At 37.8% G+C, this 23,532-nt stretch overlaps 2 protein-coding genes across 7 annotated transcripts; one reads left to right on the top strand and one right to left on the bottom strand.

Moving 5' to 3' along the window:
- The first annotated feature begins 1,950 nt into the window (after positions 1–1,950).
- LOC127793902 (peroxisomal (S)-2-hydroxyacid oxidase GLO4) lies at positions 1,951–7,823 on the top strand. Its single transcript, XM_052324681.1, has 12 exons — positions 1,951–2,180; positions 3,566–3,713; positions 3,788–3,912; positions 3,988–4,034; positions 4,106–4,183; positions 4,328–4,452; positions 4,585–4,642; positions 5,304–5,366; positions 5,847–5,916; positions 6,304–6,404; positions 6,822–6,926; positions 7,297–7,823. The coding sequence occupies exons 2-12, from the start codon at positions 3,571–3,573 to the stop codon at positions 7,477–7,479; spliced, it is 1,098 nt and encodes a 365-aa protein (XP_052180641.1). The 5' UTR covers positions 1,951–2,180; positions 3,566–3,570; the 3' UTR covers positions 7,480–7,823.
- On the bottom strand, positions 7,530–22,956 carry LOC127793901 (protein PHYTOCHROME-DEPENDENT LATE-FLOWERING). 6 transcript variants are annotated; one of them, XM_052324678.1, is made up of 14 exons: positions 22,491–22,956; positions 21,700–21,739; positions 21,534–21,598; positions 21,339–21,404; positions 19,440–19,520; positions 13,459–13,620; positions 13,286–13,384; positions 12,969–13,203; positions 11,852–12,890; positions 11,297–11,523; positions 11,060–11,208; positions 10,271–10,309; positions 8,653–10,172; positions 8,188–8,588 (listed from the first exon to the last, which is right to left on the bottom strand). In XM_052324678.1, exons 1-13 carry the CDS (start codon positions 22,659–22,661, stop codon positions 8,667–8,669), a joined length of 3,879 nt encoding a protein of 1,292 aa, XP_052180638.1. In that variant the 5' UTR covers positions 22,662–22,956; the 3' UTR covers positions 8,188–8,588; positions 8,653–8,666. The 6 variants fall into 6 exon arrangements, with proteins under 6 accessions (XP_052180637.1, XP_052180638.1, XP_052180639.1 ...); XM_052324679.1 differs by having other exon boundaries at positions 11,852–12,878; XM_052324677.1 differs by lacking the exon at positions 8,188–8,588 and adding an exon at positions 7,530–8,139 and having other exon boundaries at positions 11,852–13,203.
- Positions 22,957–23,532: the final 576 nt, after the last annotated feature.

Raw genomic sequence — 23,532 nt, 5'->3', positions numbered from 1 at the left:
ATATATATTTTGCCCGCGGTAATAGAGTAACAGATCCGCTGTTGCACTTGCTGTCGTTCATAGTCGACGCATATGCCGCTATTGACACTGCCACCATAAGTGATTTTGGGAATTGGTTTGCAACAGCCATTGTCCGCCTCCGATGCGATGGAGTTGGTCTGCGCTTCAATGAGTCTCTCTCTCTCTCTCTCTCTCTCTCTCTCTCTCTCACCCCCTTGCTGGCCGTCTACTTTCAATTCTTTGGAAAGTTTTTCCAACCCCTCTTCCACCAAAAAGTGGAAATTAGCCATCACGTGATCAAAATAAGAAAATTATTTTTTTTTTAAATTTAGATAATTAAATACATCAAAATCTAAAATTTAAGTAAAAAATATGGCCAATTAAACAGGGTTATAGTTCCACCTGGTTGATCTCTTGGTATATTATATATAAAAGAACGTATTCAATATAAATAGAGATGTCTGGTCAAGACAATGATGTGGAACCACTTAAATCCTAAGTATAAATGCCACCAATCTAGGGAAGACAATAATAATAGAAATGGATGGAAGCAGGTTCTCCTCACTCACTTGAGGAGGGCAACAGTAGCCAAATGAAATTCTCTTTGGAACCTTATTTTTATCTCCAGAAAATAGTCTATAATATATATTTCAACAATTTTTAAAAATTCAAATTTACCCTCAACTTAATAACATGTTATCTTTTTATTTCAATAATTATTTTCTTAATATTCTTCTATTTATAATTTAATGATTGATGATAATATTGGTGAACGTAAATTATTAATTTATTTTAAATCTCGTAACTTTTAATTAATCCTCAAACAAATTTAAAAACAAGAATGTACTGTCTAGGATTAAACACAAATTTTAAAAAAAATAAATTAATTGAGAAAATAGCACAAATAGTCATTATATGAATTAATTAAGAAAATAACATAAATGGTCACTGAACTTTATACTAAAATATAAGGACACTAAATTTTAATTTATAATTAAAATGTCATTAAATTTTAATTTAATATATAATTTTATAATTATCGTTTGACTAATAAAATAATAATATTTTTATATTTTAGTATAAAATTTAATATTTTTTTATATTTTTATACAAAATTTAGTAATTATTTGTATTATTTAACCCTACGTCAACATTCTGTTATCTTTTTTTAATAATAATTAAAAATAGTTATAAAATTATATATTAAATTAAAATTTAATAACCTTTTAAATACAAATTAGAGTTAAATAAACTTTTTATAATTTAATGAAACTTCAGTTACTGTGCTATTTAGCCAAATTGATCTGCTGGTTCTTTTAATTAGCCGTAGTTTGGAGACCAGCCCACAAGGCACTCTTCAGCTGTGAAGGAGATGAAGATCAGACATACATATATATATATATATGTATATGCAGAGCTGTGCTCTGAAACCAAAGCTTTATGGTTGTCATTTTCATGGAAGTCCTCGAAAGTTTGGACTCTTTTTGGGTCACAGAAATTTGGTCCTATTCTTATCTGTCGAAGGATGCCAATTGCAATACGGTTCTGATATTTTATCATCGGCGGCGATAAAGATTATTACTTTAGGAGACTTTACTTCTTTTTTTTTTTGTTTTTATTTGAGATATTCGAGATTCTGTTCAACTAATCTTTAAGAATATCTGATTTTCTTTCTTGATGTACTTTTTAAGTAAATTCGAATGTAAATATAATCTATATACACTCAAACTTAAATATTAAATTGGTGCGAGATTTATCTTTTAATCTTATTATTATTTTTTAATTAAATATTATTAATAATAATTTTATCTTTTTAATTGTCACAATAATTTAAATCTCAATATTTCATGTAAAATTTTAATTATTTTACCACGGATCATGCCCGTGGGGGCTTCCGAGACTTCACTCTTTGAGCATAGGTTTATGGTCGATCGATCAACTTGAACTTGATGCCTTTCTTCAGAAATTAATGAAATTTAGAATGTAAAATTGTCTTGAGTTTACATAAAACAATAACAAAAGACAAAAAGGGTCTTCGAAGCTAGATGACATTAGCCAATTCGGCAATTGGACTTTACGTATTACTCTCTCTCTCTCTCTCTCTCTCTGCAGCTTTGTTTTGCAGGGTTTCTGTTCCAATTTTTAATCACTTTCGAACTGGGTTTGATCAACTCGCTCAGGTACAACTTTCTGAATCCCTCACAAAGACGTATTTACATTCTGTATGAATCAGTGAAGGGATCTTGTTATTATGATTGTGGTGTTGTAGCCTTTTCTGTTGAATTCTAGAAAAATGGGTCTTTCTTTCGTGTTAATCTCTACTTGTTTGTTTCCATCCTTTTGAAGGTTTTTGTTTCCTGCCAAACATGTTCATCAATGGGAGATTGGGGAAATTACACCTTAAGCACGCCTAGCTTTGCACTACTAACCGCTTCTAGTTAAAAATGCCCACATAACCTAACGGTTTGGTTCAAATGAGGTGATGATTTGTTGAAGCCGGGAAATATACATACATACATACAAATATATAGATATATATGTATAGAAGTTCAGAACTAGCGGAAAAAATAATTCAGATGCTTGAAAAAGGCATCAAGCTTCTATAGTGATGATTTGGTGATATCTCATACCCCATTCCTGCCCTTTTCCCGAAGGTATGATGAGAGAGAACACAAATGTAATCTTAGTATTGTGTAGAGGATTTGGGGCAGAGAGCGGTATATAAATCCCATCTCTGCCCTGTCCCCAGTTAAATTTGTTTGGGGAATCCCTGTTACCTGCCTTGAGCCAGGTAAACTAACATTGATCCTGCCCAAATAGGGGTGGGTCGGGGCAGGGCCAGATCTACCATCTTTAATTTCATTCAAGCTTTTGGCAGTTAGTTTGTTCAGATGGTTGTTAGGAATATTATTGTTGTTCTTCTTAATTTTGGCATGACATTGTCTCATTTGTATGTTATTGGTACCATTCATTTTTGTATCAGTAGGAGATAATTCGTTGATACATTGTAAGAAGTATACCAAGATCAATTTTTATCTCTAGAAGACCATCATATGTGGCCAATAATTCATGTCACAGCATCTAAGACACACCTACTCTGAGGATTTGTCCCTGACTAATTTCAAGAATGCATAGCCACAAACTCAACAGTTGCAATGGTCATATCCATTGTCCACCCTTGCTAGATGGCTCAAGACCTCAACAAATAAGATACTGGTACCAACAGATCACTACACCACTTGTTATACCGAAGTCAATTAAACGTACTAGCCTCTGTGCAAGGCTATTTTCATGTTTCAAACCCGTTACATCGAAGCCATAATGGAGCAAACGTTGCTATTATGCCAAGGCTTACCATCATTTATCCACTGTTATGTAATCAACAAAATGTTTTCCTTCCTAAGATTTTGTAAAATAATAAGAAACTGAATTGGTGATGCCACCCTAAAAATTAATGGGATCAGGGTGGTTTTTTACTGGAATGTCAATATTAACATATGGATTATTTTTCCTTTTTTCTTTTTCTTTTTTTAGGATAAGTACTGACAAATGTTTGTGTTTTTAGGACAAATGTCAGCTGAACCAGTCAATGTAAATGAATTCCAGGAACTGGCAAGGCAAGCCCTCCCGAAGATGTACTTCGATTTTTACAATGGTGGAGCTGAGGATCAACACACGCTAAGAGAGAATTTGGAAGCATATTGTAGAATCATGTAAAGTGTTAAACCTGTTATTACAATTAGCACACAAGGAGACCGTTCTAAATTACTTTTCCTGGACTTCTCAGTATTCGACCGAGAATTCTTGTAGATGTGAGCAGAATAGATATGTCAACTACCATATTGGGTTACCATACTTCGGCACCAATCATGATTGCTCCAACTGGAATGCATAAGCTGGCACATCCTGAAGGTATGTATAAAGATAGAAGTGTTTTGACTTTAGTTTATGTGTACTGATTTCAGGCTTGAATTTTCTATATACCAGGAGAGGTTGCAACAGCCCGAGCAGCAGCTGCATGTAACACCATCATGGTATCAATCAATACTCTAATTGGAGCCCATTTAATTAAAACTTATTGAATACTAAGCTGTTGTCATTGTAGGTATTGTCCTTTTCGTCTAGCTGCTCTGTTGAGGAGGTTGCTTCCAGCTGCAATGCTGTTCGCTTCTTTCAAATATATGTACTTTTCTATCTTTAGCTCTAGCAGTTGAAAGTTTTTTCATATTAACAATTTACTATGTCTATGCAGCATTTCATGTTTCTTTCTTGTGATCCTAGTTTTCATAGCTGATTCTGTAGTTGGGTACTCCTCTTCTGTTTATAGGTACACAGAAGACGGGATGTAACAGCTGAGCTAGCACAGAGAGCTGAACGAATGGGCTTCAAGGCTATTATTCTTACTGCTGACACGCCTAGACTTGGTCGAAGGGAGGCAGACATAAAGAACCGGTATCTAAATGTTCTTGACATTGGCAACTGGTTTATTCTTTTAATGTGGAAACTCACTGATAACTAGCTCCAACATTGGTAGGACTTTTTTGCCTTTATCCATTTCTAATCCAAGCATGAATGCTTCTGCAGATTGGTTGTGCCTCAGTTGAAGAACTTTGAAGGTCTATTGTCAACTGAAGCAGTTACTGTACGTAGAAAATTCTTGTTTTGTTCCCAGTAAATACATCAAGATTCTGAAAAACAATGCACAAGTTTGCTCCTTGAGTTATCCTAATGCATGATATATGTTTCTCTGCTCCTTGTGATTAGTTGATATCATAAAATTAAACAACTTCCATGTGAATGTCATGTGTGTGCATGGCCAATGTGTAGTTGATAGTTGGATCATAAAATTAAACAACTTCCATATGAATGTCAATAGTTGGATGATTAGGCGGACCTATCAGAGTGATGTCTTCTTAGCCAACAATGTGTGTGTAATACCAGAAGGCTTGGCTCTATATTGAACCTGAATACCTACTTAACCATCATTGTGTGTGTATGTGCGCATGCCCATGTAATTTATCCTCCTAGCCCCAGTCTTCAAAGGCCCAGTAGTTATTGATCATAATTGATTGTCCATCTATCTGCAGATATAGGTTTGTAGTAGGCTGAACAAATTGTGCAGTTTCAGATAATAGAAGCATATGGCTTTTCTTATCTTGCTTTATTGTTGCAGGTTTTTGTAGTCTTCTGCTGCTGGACAGCAGTACTTAAGCATGTGTCATAGTTGTGTTGCTAAAATAAGTAAATTGGCACATAAAATTTGTTAATTTTGAGATCATACAAATTTTTTGAACACTTTGCAGGGTAAGGGTTCAGACCTTGAAGCTTTTGCATCACGCATGCATGATTCTTCTCTGTGTTGGCAGGTATGAGGGAATGATATACATGTTATTACTACCTGATAATTCAATACGAGGTCGAACCTTGGTAGCAATGGTAAGTTTGCTCCTTTGTGAACCAAAAAGTCATGAGTTCAAGTTATTGGGGGGAGGGGGGAGAAGAAGAAGCAATGAGGAAATAGTGCGTTCAAATAGGACCCTCACAGAAAAACAATGGGGATGCAATTTTTTACTTCAGGGCAAAATTTTTCATGGTTTGGAAGTATAGGCTGGGAAGCTCTATTAATTATACATCACTCATACAAGGATATACCATGATAAGAGTGGTTTAGGCCATTGGGTGTCACAACTTCACACGGTTGACAGGTCAGGAAGCTACATGGTGCAAAAAAGCAATTTATTTGCACATCTGAAAACGTTGTTTTAAATAGTGAATACCAAAATCATCCAGGTCATAAGATGACTTGATTACATAAATCAAACTCCAGCTCACTTAACACCTTGCAGGACATAGAGTGGTTGAGGTCTATTACGAGCTTGCCCATTTTAATCAAAGGAGTGCTAACTGCTGAGGATGGTAAATTCTATGTCCTTAGTGTATCTGATTTTATTTTCTTGCTAATTTATTAATTTGAGAATAGCATCAGAGGAATTAAAAACCATTCAGAAGTTTTCATCCACTTCTATGTATCAGCAGAGATAGCCATAAAACAAAAACCATTCATCGGGAAAACATTTGTTCTTTGAAGCTTTATTATTATAAGTAATGGCTATATAGGACTTCTCAGCCAAGCCAAAAAAAAAGCTATGTAGGACCCCTAGGGGCTATATATCTTTATGTAAGCATCAGCAAATGCATTTAATTCTTTCTTGTGTCGTTTAGTTTTAAAGATCTCTTGTTTTGTCCTTGTGTTTACTGGAACAAACCAAATTTTCTAATGGTTTGTTATGCTCCTATTGGCAGCAACAAAAGCTATGCAAATGGGGGTTGCTGGGATTATTGTCTCTAATCATGGAGGTCGTCAGCTAGATTATTCTCCAGCCACCATTACTGTTTTGGAAGAGGTCATTTCTTTTTTTACACAGACATTTTTTGGATGCAGATATGCAAACAATTTAATCCCCATGTATATATGCTCCCTCGTTTTTTGGATGCAGCCACTATTACTCTCTCAAATCTCTGTTGATTATTTCATAGTAGCAATATCATGTACTAGTCTAGTCCTACAAAAGCCAGGAAATGGAATATGGGTGAGATTTGTACCATGTTTAGAAGTTCCTGATCCTTTGTAGACTTGCTAAATTTTGCTTCCATGTTGAAGTACTGAAACACGATATAACATGTTTCAATGTTTGGATATTTGTCTTAAAACATGGTATATATAGTTCTCTACCAAAGTATTTTGCACATCAAAACCTTGTTTTCTCATATATTTGACCTTAAGTCTTATGGTAGTCCGAGCATAACAATGTGGTTTGCAGGTAGTTGGTGCTGTCGGAGGGAGAATTCCTGTTCTCTTTGATGGAGGAGTGAGGCGTGGTACAGATATTTTCAAGGCATTAGCTCTTGGGGCACAAGCTGTTATGGTAATCTCTCAACTTAAACCTTTGAAGCTGTTTCTTTGCATTGCGTTTTACTGGAACTTCATGCACCATTATTGTCTTTTCAGAACCTTTCAGATAAACTGTTGCCATCATTTACTGTGTGATTCATTTTGATTGATTACCGTTCAATGAAAAGCTAGTAGAAAACCTTGGAATTAAGATTGAACCGTGTGGTGAGAATAAAGAAAAACGACAACAGTAACAAGCCTTCATCTCACTACATGGGTTCAGTTACACATGAACTCCAGCTCGCCAGAAATGTTATTTTTATGTATGGGCTTAATCTTTTGTAAGGTTCTTGTTTGTAACTTCTTGGCGTGCATGTTATTAGTTGCTCTTCTACGCACTGCAGGTTGGAAGGCCAGTGGTCTATGGACTGGCAGCAAAGGGAGAGTATGGGGTGCGACGAGTCATTGAAATGCTGAAAGATGAGCTTGAGCTCACCATGGCGCTCTCTGGTTGCCCTACTCTGAGGGATGTCACCAGAAGCCGTGTGAGGGTAGACCAAGTCGGCGCTCTCAACTGTAGGCTCTAGTTGCAAGCATCCCAACAGATCTAGAGATCGATGATTTGGAAGCGACTACTGCCCTGCAGATCGTGAACCATCATTGCATTGAATAACAACCCTCGTCGGGTTTTTCTCCTGTTGTTGTTCCCTTCTTTTCTCCGGCGTGTACTGATTTTGTTTAGCATGGATACGTTCGGCTGGTACACAGTCCTGTGATGATCATGATATGAATTTGGTGTACAAGAGATTGTTCTGGGGTAATTTTCATCATAATGTTTGAGCAGAAGATAACGTTGAGGAGCATAAAGCCATAGACCTCTTTGAAATAAAGAAAATCCCTTTAAGCAAACTACAATAAGCTTTTTCTTGTTTTTGCTTCTTGCTGTGATATTTCCACTAACTTGTGCACTTGTCTCTCCAAGAGTTGGTAACGTTACAAATTTAGAGTACCATTCTTCTTCTTTACGTATCTCTAACAACTGATAGTATTACAATGCTGATATCATAAAAAAGGTTAACCTAGTACACGAGACTCCCACATTGTGGGCGACTCTGAGAAGGGTCAATTGTACACAATCTTATCTTTGCTTAGCAAAGAAGCTGTTTCCTGCCATTGGCTCGTGACCTAGACCAATCTTACCGTTGTGCCAGGGCTCGCCTTCATGAAGTGATAATGCCACCCTTAACCTAAATAACCAAATAAACATTTACAAAGTTCAACGCCTCCATACAAAATACCAAATGAAAACATTACATTTTGACTAATAAATAAGCTAAAACACCATTCAGCTTCTTCTGCAAATACAAACCAGAAGCACCCTTCAGCTCATTATCACTAAGTCTTTATGCAGGTAAGGTTACTTAGGTCCAGACGATAAGTGGCAACAACTATTATATCTATCCAAAAAAAAAAAAAAGGAAAGGAAAAATTATTATATATGCCAGTTCTACTTAACAGGATAGCCACAAGTTCGTCTGTTTTCATGTCTGGGCAGAGCTAGAGAAAATCTGAGCAACCCCCAAAGAAGGCCATTCGCCAAGCCCGTCAAGACATGTACCCAGGTATTCATCCACTTAGCTAGTACAGTAGTAATATTGGTCCAGCTCCATCTCTTCTTCTCTTGGAAACTGAACAACTGCTAAAGGAGAGAATCAGATCAAGGCTGATAGAAAATTAAAACAGGGAAATTGAAGCCATACCTCTTAATCTTCAATTATGCATTATTGACAGAGTTACTCTTGTTGACGCCTTGTAGCTCCATGGGTGAATTAGTGATACTACCAACTGAGCCTAAGGTCTGCGAGCTAAGCTGAGGGCTTGCAGGACAAGCTTCTGGATTACCGGCACTCAAGGGATGCATGGCTCCCGAGCTCATTTGGGGGCTCATTGGAGTTCTCTGGCTCATTTGCTGCGGGCTAGCTTGCTGCTGCAGCTGCTGGCTTTGTTGGTTCACTTGCTGTGGGATACCCAGAGTTGATGGAGAACCCACCTGTTGTGGTGAAACAACAGTTTGAAGAGGTGACGCTGTTTCTTGCTGCTGTGGCTGCTGGAATTGTGGCGGGTGCTGTTGCTGCTGGAATTGTTGCGGGGGCTGTTGCTGCTGGAACTGCTGCTGTAGCTGCTGTTGTAGCTGCTGCTGCTGCTGCTGCTGAGGGTTCATGTAAAGATTCATCCGTGTCATCAACTTTGGTGGGCCCATTGGCCCTATTGGTGTTCGCTGCAATGGACTGATATCACGAGTTAGACTGTGGTCAAACATTGACAGGCTAGTGGAGCCTGGATGCATCTGCCTTGCTCCTACAATCCCACCCATACTTGATTGAGGACCCCCCAATAAGTTTGATCTGTTCTGTCCCATCCTCATCTTGCTCAGAGCTTGTGCTTGTGCCTGAGTTAGTGTCCCAGAACGAAGTTGCTGGCCAATTGTACTTGATGCCTGGCCCAGGTTCATCGGGTTCTGACTCACGGTGCCCATACCTGAAATTGGACCCATTGGTGCTGAAATTGCAGCTCCTCCCATCCCTCTTGGAGACCCCATGCCCATGACATTGTTAAGTCCTCTAAACCCCATTATACTATTGCCCATATTCCCCAAACTTACTGCTGTTCCAAGGCCCATCATCATTCTCCTCTGCAACTGTTGTTGCTGTTGTTGCTGCTGCGGCTGCTGCTGCTGCTGCTGTAAGAGCTGGAATTGGAGAGTAGATTTATTAACCATTCCCAGTGGCAGGCTGGAATTCTGCCCTAATGTATTCATGTGCGAGAGTGGATTTGTCTGGAGCATAAGAGGTGATGATCTCTGGAACTGGGAAGGCTGCTGTTGCATCAAGGCCTGTTGAGCTTGCTGTTGCTGCTGCTGTGGCTGTGGCTGGGGCTGCGGCTGCAACAATGTCTGTGGATCAGATTGTTGAGGCCTAGCAGGCACAGAAACCCCAGGTATGAGTCCTTGCGAGTTCTGTAAGGCCTGAGCATTTCCAGGGGGCAGCATCCTTGTGCTTGGTAGATTTTGGGCTGGGGTTAAAGATCCACTACCACTATTGGTTGGCTTTGCAAATTCATTGGAGGGCTGACCTGAAATTGCATCTGAATATTGCTGCATCTCAACTCCTGTACTATTCTGAGAGGTCCCGGGGGCATTAGATTGATTACTTGAAGTACGATTAATGCGTATAGTCTTTGGTTGAGTACGATCTTCCACATGATACCCTGCACCAATCATCTGCAGTACCAGAAAACACCAGCTCATATGCAAGGTCAAGGAACGGAATTTAAAATTATATAATTTCTGAATATCCCAACTGAAATGAAAGAGCATACCAGTGAGCATAATTGGGTTGCAAGTAAGTCCGCTATATGCTGTCACAGGAACAGTTAAGAGGTATAAGACAAAGCAATGGAACATGCACAACATGAGGCAATTTAATTGCAACATAAGAGTATTTTGAGAATAAAATTAAATGCTTCCAAAAAAACTCAAAATTAATCCTGAAAGTGTCCATTGACACCCTCTATCTATGGTCAGGGCTGCAACACATCCCAACAGCAATTGGGTAAAGAAAAAAGGAATTTTTTTTAATGCCAAAAGTAAAGCAGAGCCAATAGGGTATGTTCTACAGAAGATCCATTAAGCAAAAAACCACCGCTCTTTCTTGTCATGCAAACACAAGGACTAAACACCAGAGGTGAAGAAGGTGATTAGTGGAAAGTTCAAAAAGAAAGAAAAAGGTAAGAAGCCAATGCTTTAGGACCAGACCAAGGAGCAGTACAAATGAGCCAAAGAAAAAAAAAAATTTTGGAGGCCCTTTGGTTAAAAAATAATAATGACATCAATAGTCATCACCAGAAAATTAGGTTCTATCATTAATGCATGATGCAGCTCAGAAGAGAGAGAAAAACCCGAAGATACATGATACTTCATGGTGCAACAACAAAAAGAAGAATCCCAATCCTTAATCCCACTAGGTGAACATGATAGTTCTATGATTATTATAGAAAAAAAAAATCTGAGCATTGATCCATTAAAATTCAATAGTCAGAACTCAGAAGATTGATATTGGAACCTGTGATGCATAACAAGACATTTACAGATGCATGCCAGGAACTCACAGCATTTGGCAACGTAGGAAGATACTCCTCTGCAGCCAAAAAATCACCATCATCTATATCTCCAAAATGCATTGCTATGGTTCCATCATTAGGTTTCACTGACATGATCATTCTAGTCCGTGCTCTAGGAACAATAGGGAAAGCATTTCCTGACAGTTGAAAGTGGATTTATTAGCAAGGGAAGAATCAATAACATCAATAAGTGCCTGATATTGGACTATTTGAAATATGGCAAACCTTGAAGCATGCGCTCAGTCTGTACAAAATTCAAGACTCTTATCTTGCAAGCATTCATGCTGCCACCTACAAGTGACTTTGACAATGGCATTGTACATGATTCATCTCTGAGATTGTCATTATTGGAATCGCTAGAGAGAAGAATTGACAGCTGTTGGGAAGGAAAAGTAGTAGGTTTTCTGATCGGCTGCTCATTTACCTTACTCTTTCTAAAATGAATTTTATGTCTGAAAGGAAAAGAAAAAACATTAAATGCATATAGAGAAACCAAGGACGACTTAGTAAGCTGTCACTGACAATTTAAAATAGACCAGAGGATGCAAGAAAGCATCAATCTTGACAGCAAGACAAAGACCCCTGTATGTAGCACTTGAGGTTCTCTGAGCAAAGTCAGAAAGTAACGGAAAGCATTCAACAACCACGATAACTAAACATGCACTTTATCTGAGTCAAATGCCAATAAAGTTCTTGGGATTATTTTATTAACACCAAAAAATATGAGAAAACAGAATCGTCAAAATTTTACAGCAAATGGAAGTTTGATTGACAAGATACCTTGCAGCTACCCTTTCAAGCTTTGAGAACCTGTCCAGCATCATTGGATCAAGCAAAGGTGGAGTTCCAACTGGAGAACTGCTTGCATTTAGTGGAACACTCATGTTACTAACACTGGCCGGAGACCCAACTCCACTCATTACTGGTGTCTTTGGAAGGGAGTTTGATCTCCGTTTGGCAGGCAATTGTGTCTGGTGCTGCCGTTGCATGGAATCATTAGCACTTGAAGTCAAAGATGTTGTCCCACCAACTGCTGGAAGTGAAGTACCTGCTGATTTCTCCTTCTGCGATGACCCAAGTGCAGATACTGGTCCAAATTGGTGTCCTACAGAACCACTAGAAAATTCTCCAGATTTTGATGATAGGGGCGACTGAGGCAAACCCCCAGCAGAAACACGGGGACTTTGCACTGATTTCCTTTTCGAAAACTGGTCCTCCTTCCTAGAATTGTTTTCAAGAGGCTGACCAAGGCCATTCCAGGTACTTTGAGAGAAATTGGATCTCACGAAAGCATGCTGCGGTAACCTTTGCTGTGGTCGGGACTGGTGGAGGGCTATATGATTCCTCTCTGCTTCAGCAATGTGCATTTCATTTCTATTTTGATTGAATTCTTGTTTGTCCAACCTCTCAGAGTCAACTGGCTCTTCCTTTGTATATCCCATCCGCTGCTGGGCCATGGTGAACTGTGTTGCTCCAACTTCTTGATTTAGACTCCCTTCAACTATTTGCTGTGGATACTTAGCCACACCAGCACTTCCATACTGGAGTCCTCTTCCAATTGACTGATGCTGCAATAATGGATTTTTCCAGTGAGGATCAGTCCCATGTAAACTGTCCATATGTGGCCCCATAAGCTGCTGTTGGTTACTATCAGGACCTGCAGATGTAAGCCTAGGTCTCTTATTTAGTAAAGGCGACATTAGCCCATCTTGATTCTCTCTCGTGTTGTGAGAAGCAATGTTGGAGTTCATATTGTCAGTGTATGTGACCATCATGTCCTGTCCAGAAGGAGGAGCTCCAGGCGCATCTGAAACAGGCCCTAACCCCATTTGATATTTTGACTGGTGAGATACCAAGGGCAAAGCTGTTATGGAAGCATCTGGCACAAAGTTTTTACCTCTTTGCTGAAGCACGTGACTAGAACTGACATTCTGTGCTGTAAGATTCTCATGGACATGCTGTGGCATTACATGACCAGGTAATGGTCCTGCATCTCCCAACCTACAGTTTGAGCTTTCCGGCACTCTATCTGTGCAGACCTTTTTCACTTGGTTCGAATTGCTATTAGTGACAGAAAATTCTTGCAACTGTCTCCGCCTTTTCCTCCTCAGGCTGCATAGATCCAAATTTAGCTGCAAATAAAGTCCAAAGGAGACCAGATCTGAGCATCCTTTTCTCCAGTTCAAAAGAATTCTCCATTTTAAATATTATTACCTTTGTGGGAACTGGATCTTCACAGAGTCTGTCTAAATTTGGAGTAGGGTCTAGATAAAGCCGTGGTTGCAGGGCTTTCAATATCCGGGACTCCACTTCCTACACAAAAGAGTGAAAATATATTGATGGATACCACATACGCTTGCAAAGACAAGAAGGTGCATCACACTTACCATCAGGTCACCATATGTCCAAGTACTATCTGAAATCAACGGAAGATCTTTGACTATATTCTCTAGTGACATCCTAAGAACAATTTTATTAACAATAGGAGAACCATCCAATGATGAAACTGTGGGCCCAGCTTCAGAAGTGCATTTTCGGTAATCTCGCACCTGGCATAATTCAAACATCTTAGTTCTACCATCTAAAAACAACCAAGCAACTTGAGTGAGTGAACACTCTATTCAATCTAATCCTCTAATGTTCAAATCTTGATAGAAGTAGACAGAATAGTCAATAAATCAGCCAGGTTATCTCCGGCTCAGGCCAGATTCATGAGCCTAGTCTGGCATGGATGTCGACAATAAATATCAGTACTAAATTTTTCCAGCATTAGATGACATTTGATGAAATAAATGGATCGGAAGTTCCCTAACTGGAAAACTACTTACATTGATCTTATTGAAACATATTGAAACATAAAGGACTAATTTATACACATAATCTCCTAAGAAATCTCCTAAAATATAGGACTAGATAATTTCCTAGTTTTTAGGTATAGATTATAACAACAATAATCTCTAATTTAAAGATTAGAATTTCTCTTATGATAGAGCATATCTCTATCTCTTCAAGCTGGTCACGATATCCCTTATTTTCTTAGCTACTTACCTTTATTTCCTCCAACACTCCCCCTCAAGCTAGTGAATAGATATTTATCATTCACAACTTGCCTCTAATGGATTCAAACCCTTGCTTATTCATGGCTTTAGTAAGGATATCTGCCTCTTGATTCTTGGTAGGTATATAGGTCAGGCTTACCTCTCCTCTATCTATTTCTTCCTTGACAAAATGTCGATCGATCCTTATATGTTTCATCCAGTCATGTTAGACCGGATTGTTGACAATGCTAATGGCTGATTTGCTATCACAATACAACATCTTTGGTGAGGATATTGGTAGCTGTAAATCTTTCATTATCTTTTCTACCCAAATCAGCTCACATATTCCTTGTGCAATGGCTCGAAGCTCTGCTTCGGCACTGCTTCTTGCTACTACCGATTGCTTTTTGCTCCTCCAAATTATTAAATTCCCCCATAATCTTGTGCAAAACCCAAATGTAGACCTGTTGTCCTCTATAGCACCAGCCCAATCAACATCCACAAATCCACAAATTTCTCTGTTTTGGCTTTTTCTAAACAAGAGTTCGGTTCCTGCCTTCCTAGTGTCCCTTTGAGGTACCTTAATATATGATAAGCTGCCTCTTGATGTCTTTTATTGAGAGCATGCATGAATTGGCTTACTATGCGCACAGCATATGTAATGTCGAGTCTTATAAGGGATAAGTAGATCAGTTTTCCCACCAAACGCTGATATCTTCCCTTGTCTACTGGATAATCTTGCTTGCTATCTCCTTTATTCTTCCAATTAGGCTCTAATGGTGTATTCGCTAGTTTGCACCCTAGCTTGCCCGTTTCTTTTAACAAGTCAAGTGTATATTTTCTTTGAAATATGCAGATACCAGCCTTGCTTCTGGCTACTTCCATGCCCAAAAAATACTTCAATTCCCCTAAATCTTTTACCTCAAAAGCAGCTCTCATCTTGTTCTTTAACCGTTCAATTTCGGGATCATTGTTTCCTGTAATGATTATATCGTCAACATATACAATAAGGACAATCCTCTTGCCATCTTCTTCCACCTTTGTGAACATGGTATGATCGGCCTTTCCTTGTGTATATCCCAACTAAATAATAGTATCACTAAATCTTTTGAACCAGGCCCTGGGTGATTGCTTTAGGCCATATAGAGATTTATTCAATTTGCATACCTTCCCTCTTGTGTCTTCTTTCTCAAAACCGAGGGGAATCCTCATATAGATCTCTCCTTCCAACTCTCCATGTAGGAATGCATTCTTGATGTCCAGCTGGCGCAACTTCCAATCTAGGTTAATAGCTACTGAAATCAACACTCGAATAGAGTTTAGTTTGGTAACGGGAGCAAACGTCTCCTCATAATCAAGTCCTTGGGTTTGCAACTTCCAATCTAGGTTAATAGCTACTGAAATCAACACTCGAATAGAGTTTAGTTTGGTAACGGGAGCAAACGTCTCCTCATAATCAAGTCCTTGGGTTTGCAACTTCCAATCTAGGTTAATAGCTACTGAAATCAACACTCGAATAGAGTTTAGTTTGGTAACGGGAGCAAACGTCTCCTCATAATCAAGTCCTTGGGTTTGGGTAAACCCTTGGGCTACTAATCTTGCCTTATACCTATCAATACTCCCATTTGAGTGATATTCGACTATGAACACCCATTTGCTTCCCACAATTTTCTTTCCAGCCAGTAAATCTAGTATATCCCATGTGTTATTAGTCTCCAAGGCTTGCATCTCATTCATCACTGCTTCCTTCCACCTCTCATCTTGCAATGCATGATTTATGTCTTTGGGAATAACCACTTCCTCTATACTCATGCTGAATGCTTTGTATTGCGGAGAGAGTTTAGAATATCCCACATAGTTAGCAATCGGATGCTGTGTACAAGACTTTACTCCCTTCCTTATAGCTATAGGAACATCAAGAAGAAGATCCTCCTCATTAGAAGTAGCTTCAGCCTCCTGTAAATTGGAGGCACTTTCTGTACTTTCTGTTTTTGAACCAACTTCTGGATCAGATGTTGGATTTGACTGAGGGACACGAGGCCTTCTAGAATATACAAAGAATGGTTTATTCGGCTGGATGCTGTTGAATCCGGTCTACTTGATCTCCCCCTGAATTTGACATTGAATTGGGAGTTGGAAAACACAATTCAAGGGTTGATTCAATGATAGAAGAGGGTTCAAGACTTTGGAACTAGTGAGGAGGGAAAAGAGAGTCCCATAGTTCTACTCGAGTTGTGCTGGAATCAGAATGAGACATAGAAAAGAAAGGTTGGTCTTCAAGAAAGGAGACATCACATGACACTATAAACCGTTTAGTAGAGGGATTATAGCATTTATAACCTTGTTGAGTAGGAGAATACCCAACAAACACACATTTAAGTGCCTTAGGATCAAGCTTGGATTGAGAAATTGAGTGGTTGTGAACAAATACAGTACACCCGAAAATTTTTGGTGGGAGAGTGTTTAAGGTACGTTTGTAGTGAGGAAAGGAATCAAGGAGAACACTTAAAGGTGTTCTAAAGGAAAGGACTTTGGACGGAAGCCTATTAATGAGGTAAGAAGATGTGAGAACAACCTCTACCCAATAGGCATTAGGGACTGAATTAGTGAATAGCAGTGCTCTAGCAGTTTCAAGGAGATGGCGGTTCTTTCGTTATGCCACACTATTTTGTTGAGGATTATAGGGGCATGAACTTTGATGGATAATTCCATGGTTAGTTAGATAATTGGTAAATTCATTGGAAAAATATTATCTACCATTATTGGAACGTAACACATGGATAGAGGACCGGAACACATTTCGAACCATTTGATGAAATTGTTTGAATGTAGCGTAAGCTTCAGATTTATCTTTCATCAAGAATACCCAACTAACCCTTGTGTGGTCATCAATGAAAGTGATAAACCATCTGGTGTTTGTTAAATTAGATATTCTTGCAGGTCCCCAAATATCACTATGAATCAAGTAGAATGGTTTTGTAGGCTTATATGCATGAGAAGGATAAGCAATTCTAGTTTGTTTAGCAAGAATACACTGCTCACAGTGAAGAGAATGATTGCTTTTATTGATGAAAAGAGAGGGATACAAAGTCTTGAAATAATGAAAACTAGGGTGCCCTAAACGCTTATGCCATAGCATAAGTGCAGAATCTGAAACAATAGTCAAAGAGGTTGGTGGTTGAGAGCTAGATCTAGTAGACTGACCATTCTTTGTAACATAATAAAGACCTCTTGCTTCCTCGGCATTGCCAATCATCTTACCCGAAAGTTGATCCTGAAATTCATGTTATATCTAGGGTTGCTGGAACTAATTTCTTGGACAAAAATTCTACCACATTTACTCTCACACACCCACGGATTTGATCTAAGGAACGGATTTAATAGAATCAACAGAAAATAAAATAGAAAACAGAATTAAACCAAACAAGAAACACAAACCACACATCCACAAGAACATCAAGATTATTCTGATTCATGCCATGTGAATGGCACTACATTCAGCCTCTAAGATCCTCCTGAGAGTAGTCTTTATTTCTAGAAATCGATCAATACGGTAGCGGCCCTTCTCTCCCTTCTATTCCCAAGCGCCCCAATTGTTTTCCCCTAAGATTGCAAAGCTAACAACCCTAGCCTTTCTCTCAGAAACAATCAGCACCCGTTACAACTAGAAAAATGAGAACTCTCTCTCCATTTGCTACCCCTTGCCCTCTATTTATAATAGTGGGTGGATATCCCAATGAATATTATTAGATATTTACAATTTAACCCCCAAACTATAACTAATTACAGTTTGGGTTACAACTTCTATCTAAAATCTTCAAAAGGAACTCTAGCGAATTGTCATCATTCACTGCTACTGCCATCGTCTTCTTCTTATACCATATACTCGAGACAACCTTTAACAATTCTCCACCATTGTCTTGAGTATACTTCAACCTTCATCCATCCAAGCTTTAGCCTTCCAATCTTAGGCTCCATGGAGTTGACCAGCCATGCCATAACAATTGAGTTTTCAGCTTCCCATAAACCATGCGTTTCTGAATCAGCACTTGTCTTAGAGATCGTTCCATTGAGATATCCGATCTTACCCTTGCTGCGGATTACCAGCAACACAAATTGGAACCACTCCCTGAAGTTGGTTCCATTTAGTTTATGCTAGGTGATTTGGAGAGCATGATTTTCAAGAGTGGTTGGAGGTTGAGGAACCCGAGAGACTCAGGTAATAGTTGGTTGGGGAGTAGAAGTTCTACTAGCTGATGAGTCTTTAGCCATATCGAGAACTTACAGAATTTAGACCAACTGAAAAAAGAGGAAAAACCGAGAGGACCACCTTGCTATAAAACCTGATGCTCTAATACCATGATGAAATAAATGGATCGGAAGTTCCTTAACTGGAAAACTACTTCCGTTGATCTTATTGAAACATAAAGGACTAATTTATACACATGATCTCCTAAGAAATCTCCTAAAATATAGGACTAGATAATTTTCTACTTTTTAGGTATAGATTATAACAACAATAATCTCTAATTTACGGATTAGAATTTCTCTTATGATAGAGCATATCTCTATCTCTTCAAGCTGGTCACGATATCCTTTATCTTCTCGGCTAAGTACCTTTATTTCCTCCAACAACATTAATATCCTTTTCAGTCTAAAATCCATTTAAAGGTGGAGCTTAGGACCACAAATGTTGGCTGTGACAGATGCAATACCAGAAGAGATGCTCCAAAGGTGAGAAGAAAGCATTTTTCATTAAGGTAGACACTATTAATGGAGAAAGAGCAAGGACCACAAGAGGCAGTGAGCATGGATCGTAAGGAATTGTGTACCCAACAACAAGAATTAGTACTACTACAAAGGTTGCTGACAAGGACACTAATTTGGTTCATGTTACTTCTTCTTTTTTTGCTAAGTAAATACTGTACATGCTCTTGTGTGTTCTTGAATTGGGAAGGGAATGGTGTCATCTTCCGAAATGACTTATAAAACTGTAAAAGCACAGAAGAATATCCCAAATATAGCAAAGGACCAATGGCATTACACCTGCTTGTCAATAGTGATTCAGTGATATACTATGAAGAATTTTGATTATGTTCAACATTTTGAATATTTATAAATACATTTATAATGTGATTGTATACGTCATACATGCATGAACATACTTTTGTTGCTTTTTCACCTCACATATACAAATATATACATATATATATATGCTTGTACATCTGTTTACGTATTATTTTCTTGTGTATGTATGTTTATGTATTTCGGGGAAAAAACAGGCTATCTCAAATAGTCTATAAGATTTATTCAAATCTCAGATGACTTACCTCACACACTATTGTCCCATTGACATACTTGCATGGTATATCATCCAGAATATCCCCAGGCATGCGCCCAGACTCAATTGCCTCCACATACATGAATGCCAAGAGAAAGAAATTAATAAAAGAGGTATTATATCAAAGAGAAATAGAACACCAGTACATAAAGTAAGTATAACAGTAAATCCTTCAATAAGGGAACAAAGATTAAAAAAAAGAATCTGATGTGCCCTTTGGACTGGCTCATCTAAATCAGGGAAATAGAAGATAAAAATAAATGTTAGGGGCTGTTTAGTTATAGAGAACATTTTCCAATTTTCCATCTCCAATTTCCTACTTCATCTTTAATTTTCCTTTTCCACATAAAACTTGGAAAAGGTGTGTCACAACCCAATCCCACATCAATAGTCTATTGGTAAATATTGGGTATATTAATTGGTCCCATGAGCCCATAAGTCACCTTCAGCTAGGACTATTGGTTGGGTATATTAATTGGCATTACAATGTGTATAAATATGAAATCCAGATTTTTTTTCTACTTTAGAAACTGAGAAAACACATTCAAATAGCCTTTTTTTTAAGTGAACCAATTCATGCGGCTCTCGCATTGTCGGCTCTGGGGAAGGTCAATTGTACACGTTCAAAAAGTTCATTTTGTAATATATACAAAATTTAGAAAACTGGAAAACATCTTTATAAGACATGCTTTCCAGATGTTTTCAATTATCCTCTTACATGCTTCTTTCCTTAATTTAGACTATTATCAATAAATTTACAATTCTTTTAAATCAATCAAACTATCATTTTGAAATGCAAATATAAAAAACCTCCCTCTGTGTACCTAGAGTTCCAAGCTTATTAAAAACCCTAATTCTACACTTTATTTGCATCAAGGAAACAACTCTTCTGGGAGAAAGAAAACAATAATAAAGAGAAATAACAACAGAATACTATCATCAAAGCAAACATGTTCTAGATTAGGCACTAGTTGGAATCACAACATGAACAAATGCAGCAATCCAGCAAGAAACATCAATAAATTGGCCAAACAACAAAACCCCAGTTTTAGGTTTACTAGTTTTGACAACAATCAGATCCTGCGGATGGCTCTAATCACGAGCAAAGAATCCAAAAACATTGTTGTGAAATTGTGAATAGCTGGAAACAATAGTACCTGTGTGTGTGTGTGTGTGTGTGTGAGAGAGAGAGAGAGAGAGAGATGACCCGATTCAAAAATAACAGTTTCAAAGGAAATTTTGGATCCAATTGAGAAGAAGAGGAAAGGGTGACGAAGCACATGGCTATCTGAGTGCAAGGGAGGAGAGAGGGAACTGCGAGTGCAAGGACTACACACCGAGGGAAAACCACATTTTCCACCAAGGAAAACAACAATTTCCATTCAAACCACATTTTCCAAATGGAAAATGCAGTCCAAGTGTTAAGTAAATTTTGGGAAAACAACTTTTAAATCTTGGGAAAACAACTTTTTCACTGTTTTCCATTTCATATTGGAAGTTGGAGATCTAGAAATTGAACTTTCTGTTTTCTAATTGAAACTTTTGCCATTTGAATGCATTTTCCAATTTTTTGTTTTCTATGGAAAAATTCCAAAAAACTATTGTTGTTTTCTACACCTGAACAGCCCCTAACAGTCTCCCCCTTTTGCTGGCGGCAGCATGCAAATAAAAGAGACCATGTTTTAATTAGTCAAAAGAAGCAATAAATAGATTTCAATGGTAAATTTTAAACAGCGGTCCAAATGGAAAGTCTCCGGATCAACCCACAAATAGACAGCCAAGAGAAAAGCATCTGCATGGAATGGCTAATGACATGGTAAAAAAGGAATATAAATTTAAACCATTCATTGAGAAATTAAAAGCAAAAATGTTAGTTAGAGATACTTACAGAGAATAGACTTTCTGATGCTCTATCATATGGGTGTAGAAACTTTGGAATATCTTGCAGGGCAGCCTGATATGCAGTTCCAGAAATTAAGAAGTTTATAGAAATACAACAACATATACTATTTGACAGAGGAGTAAATTCTTCTTTCAAACCAATCATGGATACAACTAAAAATATTGTTATCCTAGAACAAACCTCTGAGGGTTTTCCAATTGAATAGCCATCTGGGAAGACATTCAGTATAAAGGAAACTTCATTCTCTAGCAAAATCAGAGAGAAAGAACAATCTTAACACACAAAATAAAGAGAATAAAATCCTCCTGAGCAGATATAAGAAATCATTCAAAAGCCATGGACAGACCGGAGATTGCAGCAGCCTCATCCTCTCTGGTGGCATCAGCCTATGGCGTAGAGCAGCCAAATTTATCAAGTCATTAGATAATAAACAAATAGAAAAAGTTATTACCAATTATTCCAAACAACAACAATGGTAAAATAGTAGTAGAGTTACAAGTGTTTCTTTGAAACTGTACTTATTTTGCTCTTGCATGATCTCTTTGCAATGATTTATTTTGAAAGATTTGGCCTTCACGCTTTGGTGGGTTTTTAATATCTTTATGATGACCAGTTTCATGCATTTCCCATTCCTCTCCTCCTATCTTTTACAGGATAAGATAGAATACATAAATTAAACCCTGGTCCTTCGTCCACAATAATTTTGTTTGATCTGGCCCCAAAAACTAATGGAACAAAACTGAAGATTTATAGCATATATTTCATTGAATTTTGTAATTGCCTTACAACTAATCAAAGCTTATGTGGCGATGAATTATAAACTGGATGGGGAAAAAAAAACTTTTACCAAATATCTTCCATGGAACTCCACAAATTTACATATAAAATTCCCACAATACTGAGAATGCAAAAGCTAACTAGCAGTGAAGATACAGACATCCATCTTCACAATATCAAGAAGATGAACACAAGAAAAGAAAAACCAATCAGTCAATCAACCAATCTTCTTCTTTCAGCAATCAATCAGTCGGATTTAACAAGTAAACAAACCCTTTACCAGTTAAACCAAAAAATTGCAACTTTCGAATAATTTGTACCATGCAATGAAGAGAATTTCAACGATGGAACAAAAACTACCTCAATCTTCTTGGCGGTGGAGGTAGCGGATTCAATTTTTCCGGGACCTCGCCCTCCCTCTTGGGGAACATCGGCATCGGCGAGGACTTCTTCTTCCTCAGCGGTCTCCGACAGGACGGGTTTGGGTTGAAACCTCTTCCCGATCCTGGAGACCTTGAAAGAGACCCCCATGGCGGTGGAACCTCACAGACTCGGGGGCTTTTGTATCTTGATGAATTGATACTGACAAGAATTATATGTTCGGAGCTCTAAATGGCGGGCAATTATGCATTGCAAAACCCTAGAACGAGATCAAAGCAAGGCACGTACACAGAGAGCGAGCGAGAGAGAGAGAGAGATTGATTAGAAGAGATGCACCGAAAGACGAACGAGTGGGGGTAATGACGGTTTATATATATATATGGAAACTGACGGCGAGAAAGGAGGGCCCGCCGGACGGACACTCGAGATTTGGATACCGATTGAAGCCGCCGATCCACTGCCCTGCTGGCATTGCAATTATATATATATATATATCTGGTTTTTGTATATTACGTGCTTTTTTTTTTGTTTTTCAAAGTTTATAAACTCTTTCTTCTCTTAAAGTACTTTTCCTTTTTTTTTTATTGTTTATGGAGTGTTTCTTAATTAAGATAAGAGAGAGAAAATATCAGATATGAGAAGCATTCAAGATGTTTGGTCTTTCCAACGTGTTTGTTAAGCTTATCTGATCATTTCTATAAAATGTCTCGTGTGACCTCTTATCTCTCCATTTCAAAATAAATTTATCCGACCTCCCTCTTAGATAAATTTATTTGGCTCTTTCAAGATAAGGCTCAATTACTTATCTACCCCTTGTAAGATAGTTAATACCATTTAATGTATTTTAAATATTTAAATTTATTAAAAAACTTATTTATTTAACTCTTATAATTAATATTATTTAATATATTTTAAAATTATTATATGTTTTGACAATTTTTAAAATTTAAATGATATTATTCATTTCATTGATTTTTAAAATTTAAATTTCTCTCTCTATATATATATTTTATTAACTAAT

Source organism: Diospyros lotus, chromosome 2, assembly GCF_014633365.1.
Source record: "Diospyros lotus cultivar Yz01 chromosome 2, ASM1463336v1, whole genome shotgun sequence".
Taxonomy (NCBI): Eukaryota; Viridiplantae; Streptophyta; class Magnoliopsida; order Ericales; family Ebenaceae; genus Diospyros; species Diospyros lotus.
This window is presented reverse-complemented; position numbering and strand designations above follow the sequence as displayed.

What these genes read in the sequence shown, in the direction of transcription:
- LOC127793902 (XM_052324681.1), top strand. Translation starts at nt 3,571, where the DNA reads ATGTCAGCTGAACCAGTCAATGTAAATGAATTCCAGGAACTGGCAAGG. An exon ending in TTCGCTTCTTTCAAATATAT is followed by an intron (nt 4,184 to 4,327) that starts GTACTTTTCTAT and finishes TTCTGTTTATAG; the next exon opens with GTACACAGAAGACGGGATGT. An exon ending in AGTGCTAACTGCTGAGGATG is followed by an intron (nt 5,917 to 6,303) that starts GTAAATTCTATG and finishes TCCTATTGGCAG; the next exon opens with CAACAAAAGCTATGCAAATG.
- LOC127793901 (XM_052324677.1), bottom strand. Translation starts at nt 22,661, where the DNA reads ATGGGGGTCTCTTTCAAGGTCTCCAGGATCGGGAAGAGGTTTCAACCC. An exon ending in AAGATCCAGTTCCCACAAAG is followed by an intron (nt 13,204 to 13,285) that starts GTAATAATATTT and finishes CTTTATTTGCAG; the next exon opens with CTAAATTTGGATCTATGCAG. An exon ending in CTTGAAAGGGTAGCTGCAAG is followed by an intron (nt 11,524 to 11,851) that starts GTATCTTGTCAA and finishes TTTTCCTTTCAG; the next exon opens with ACATAAAATTCATTTTAGAA.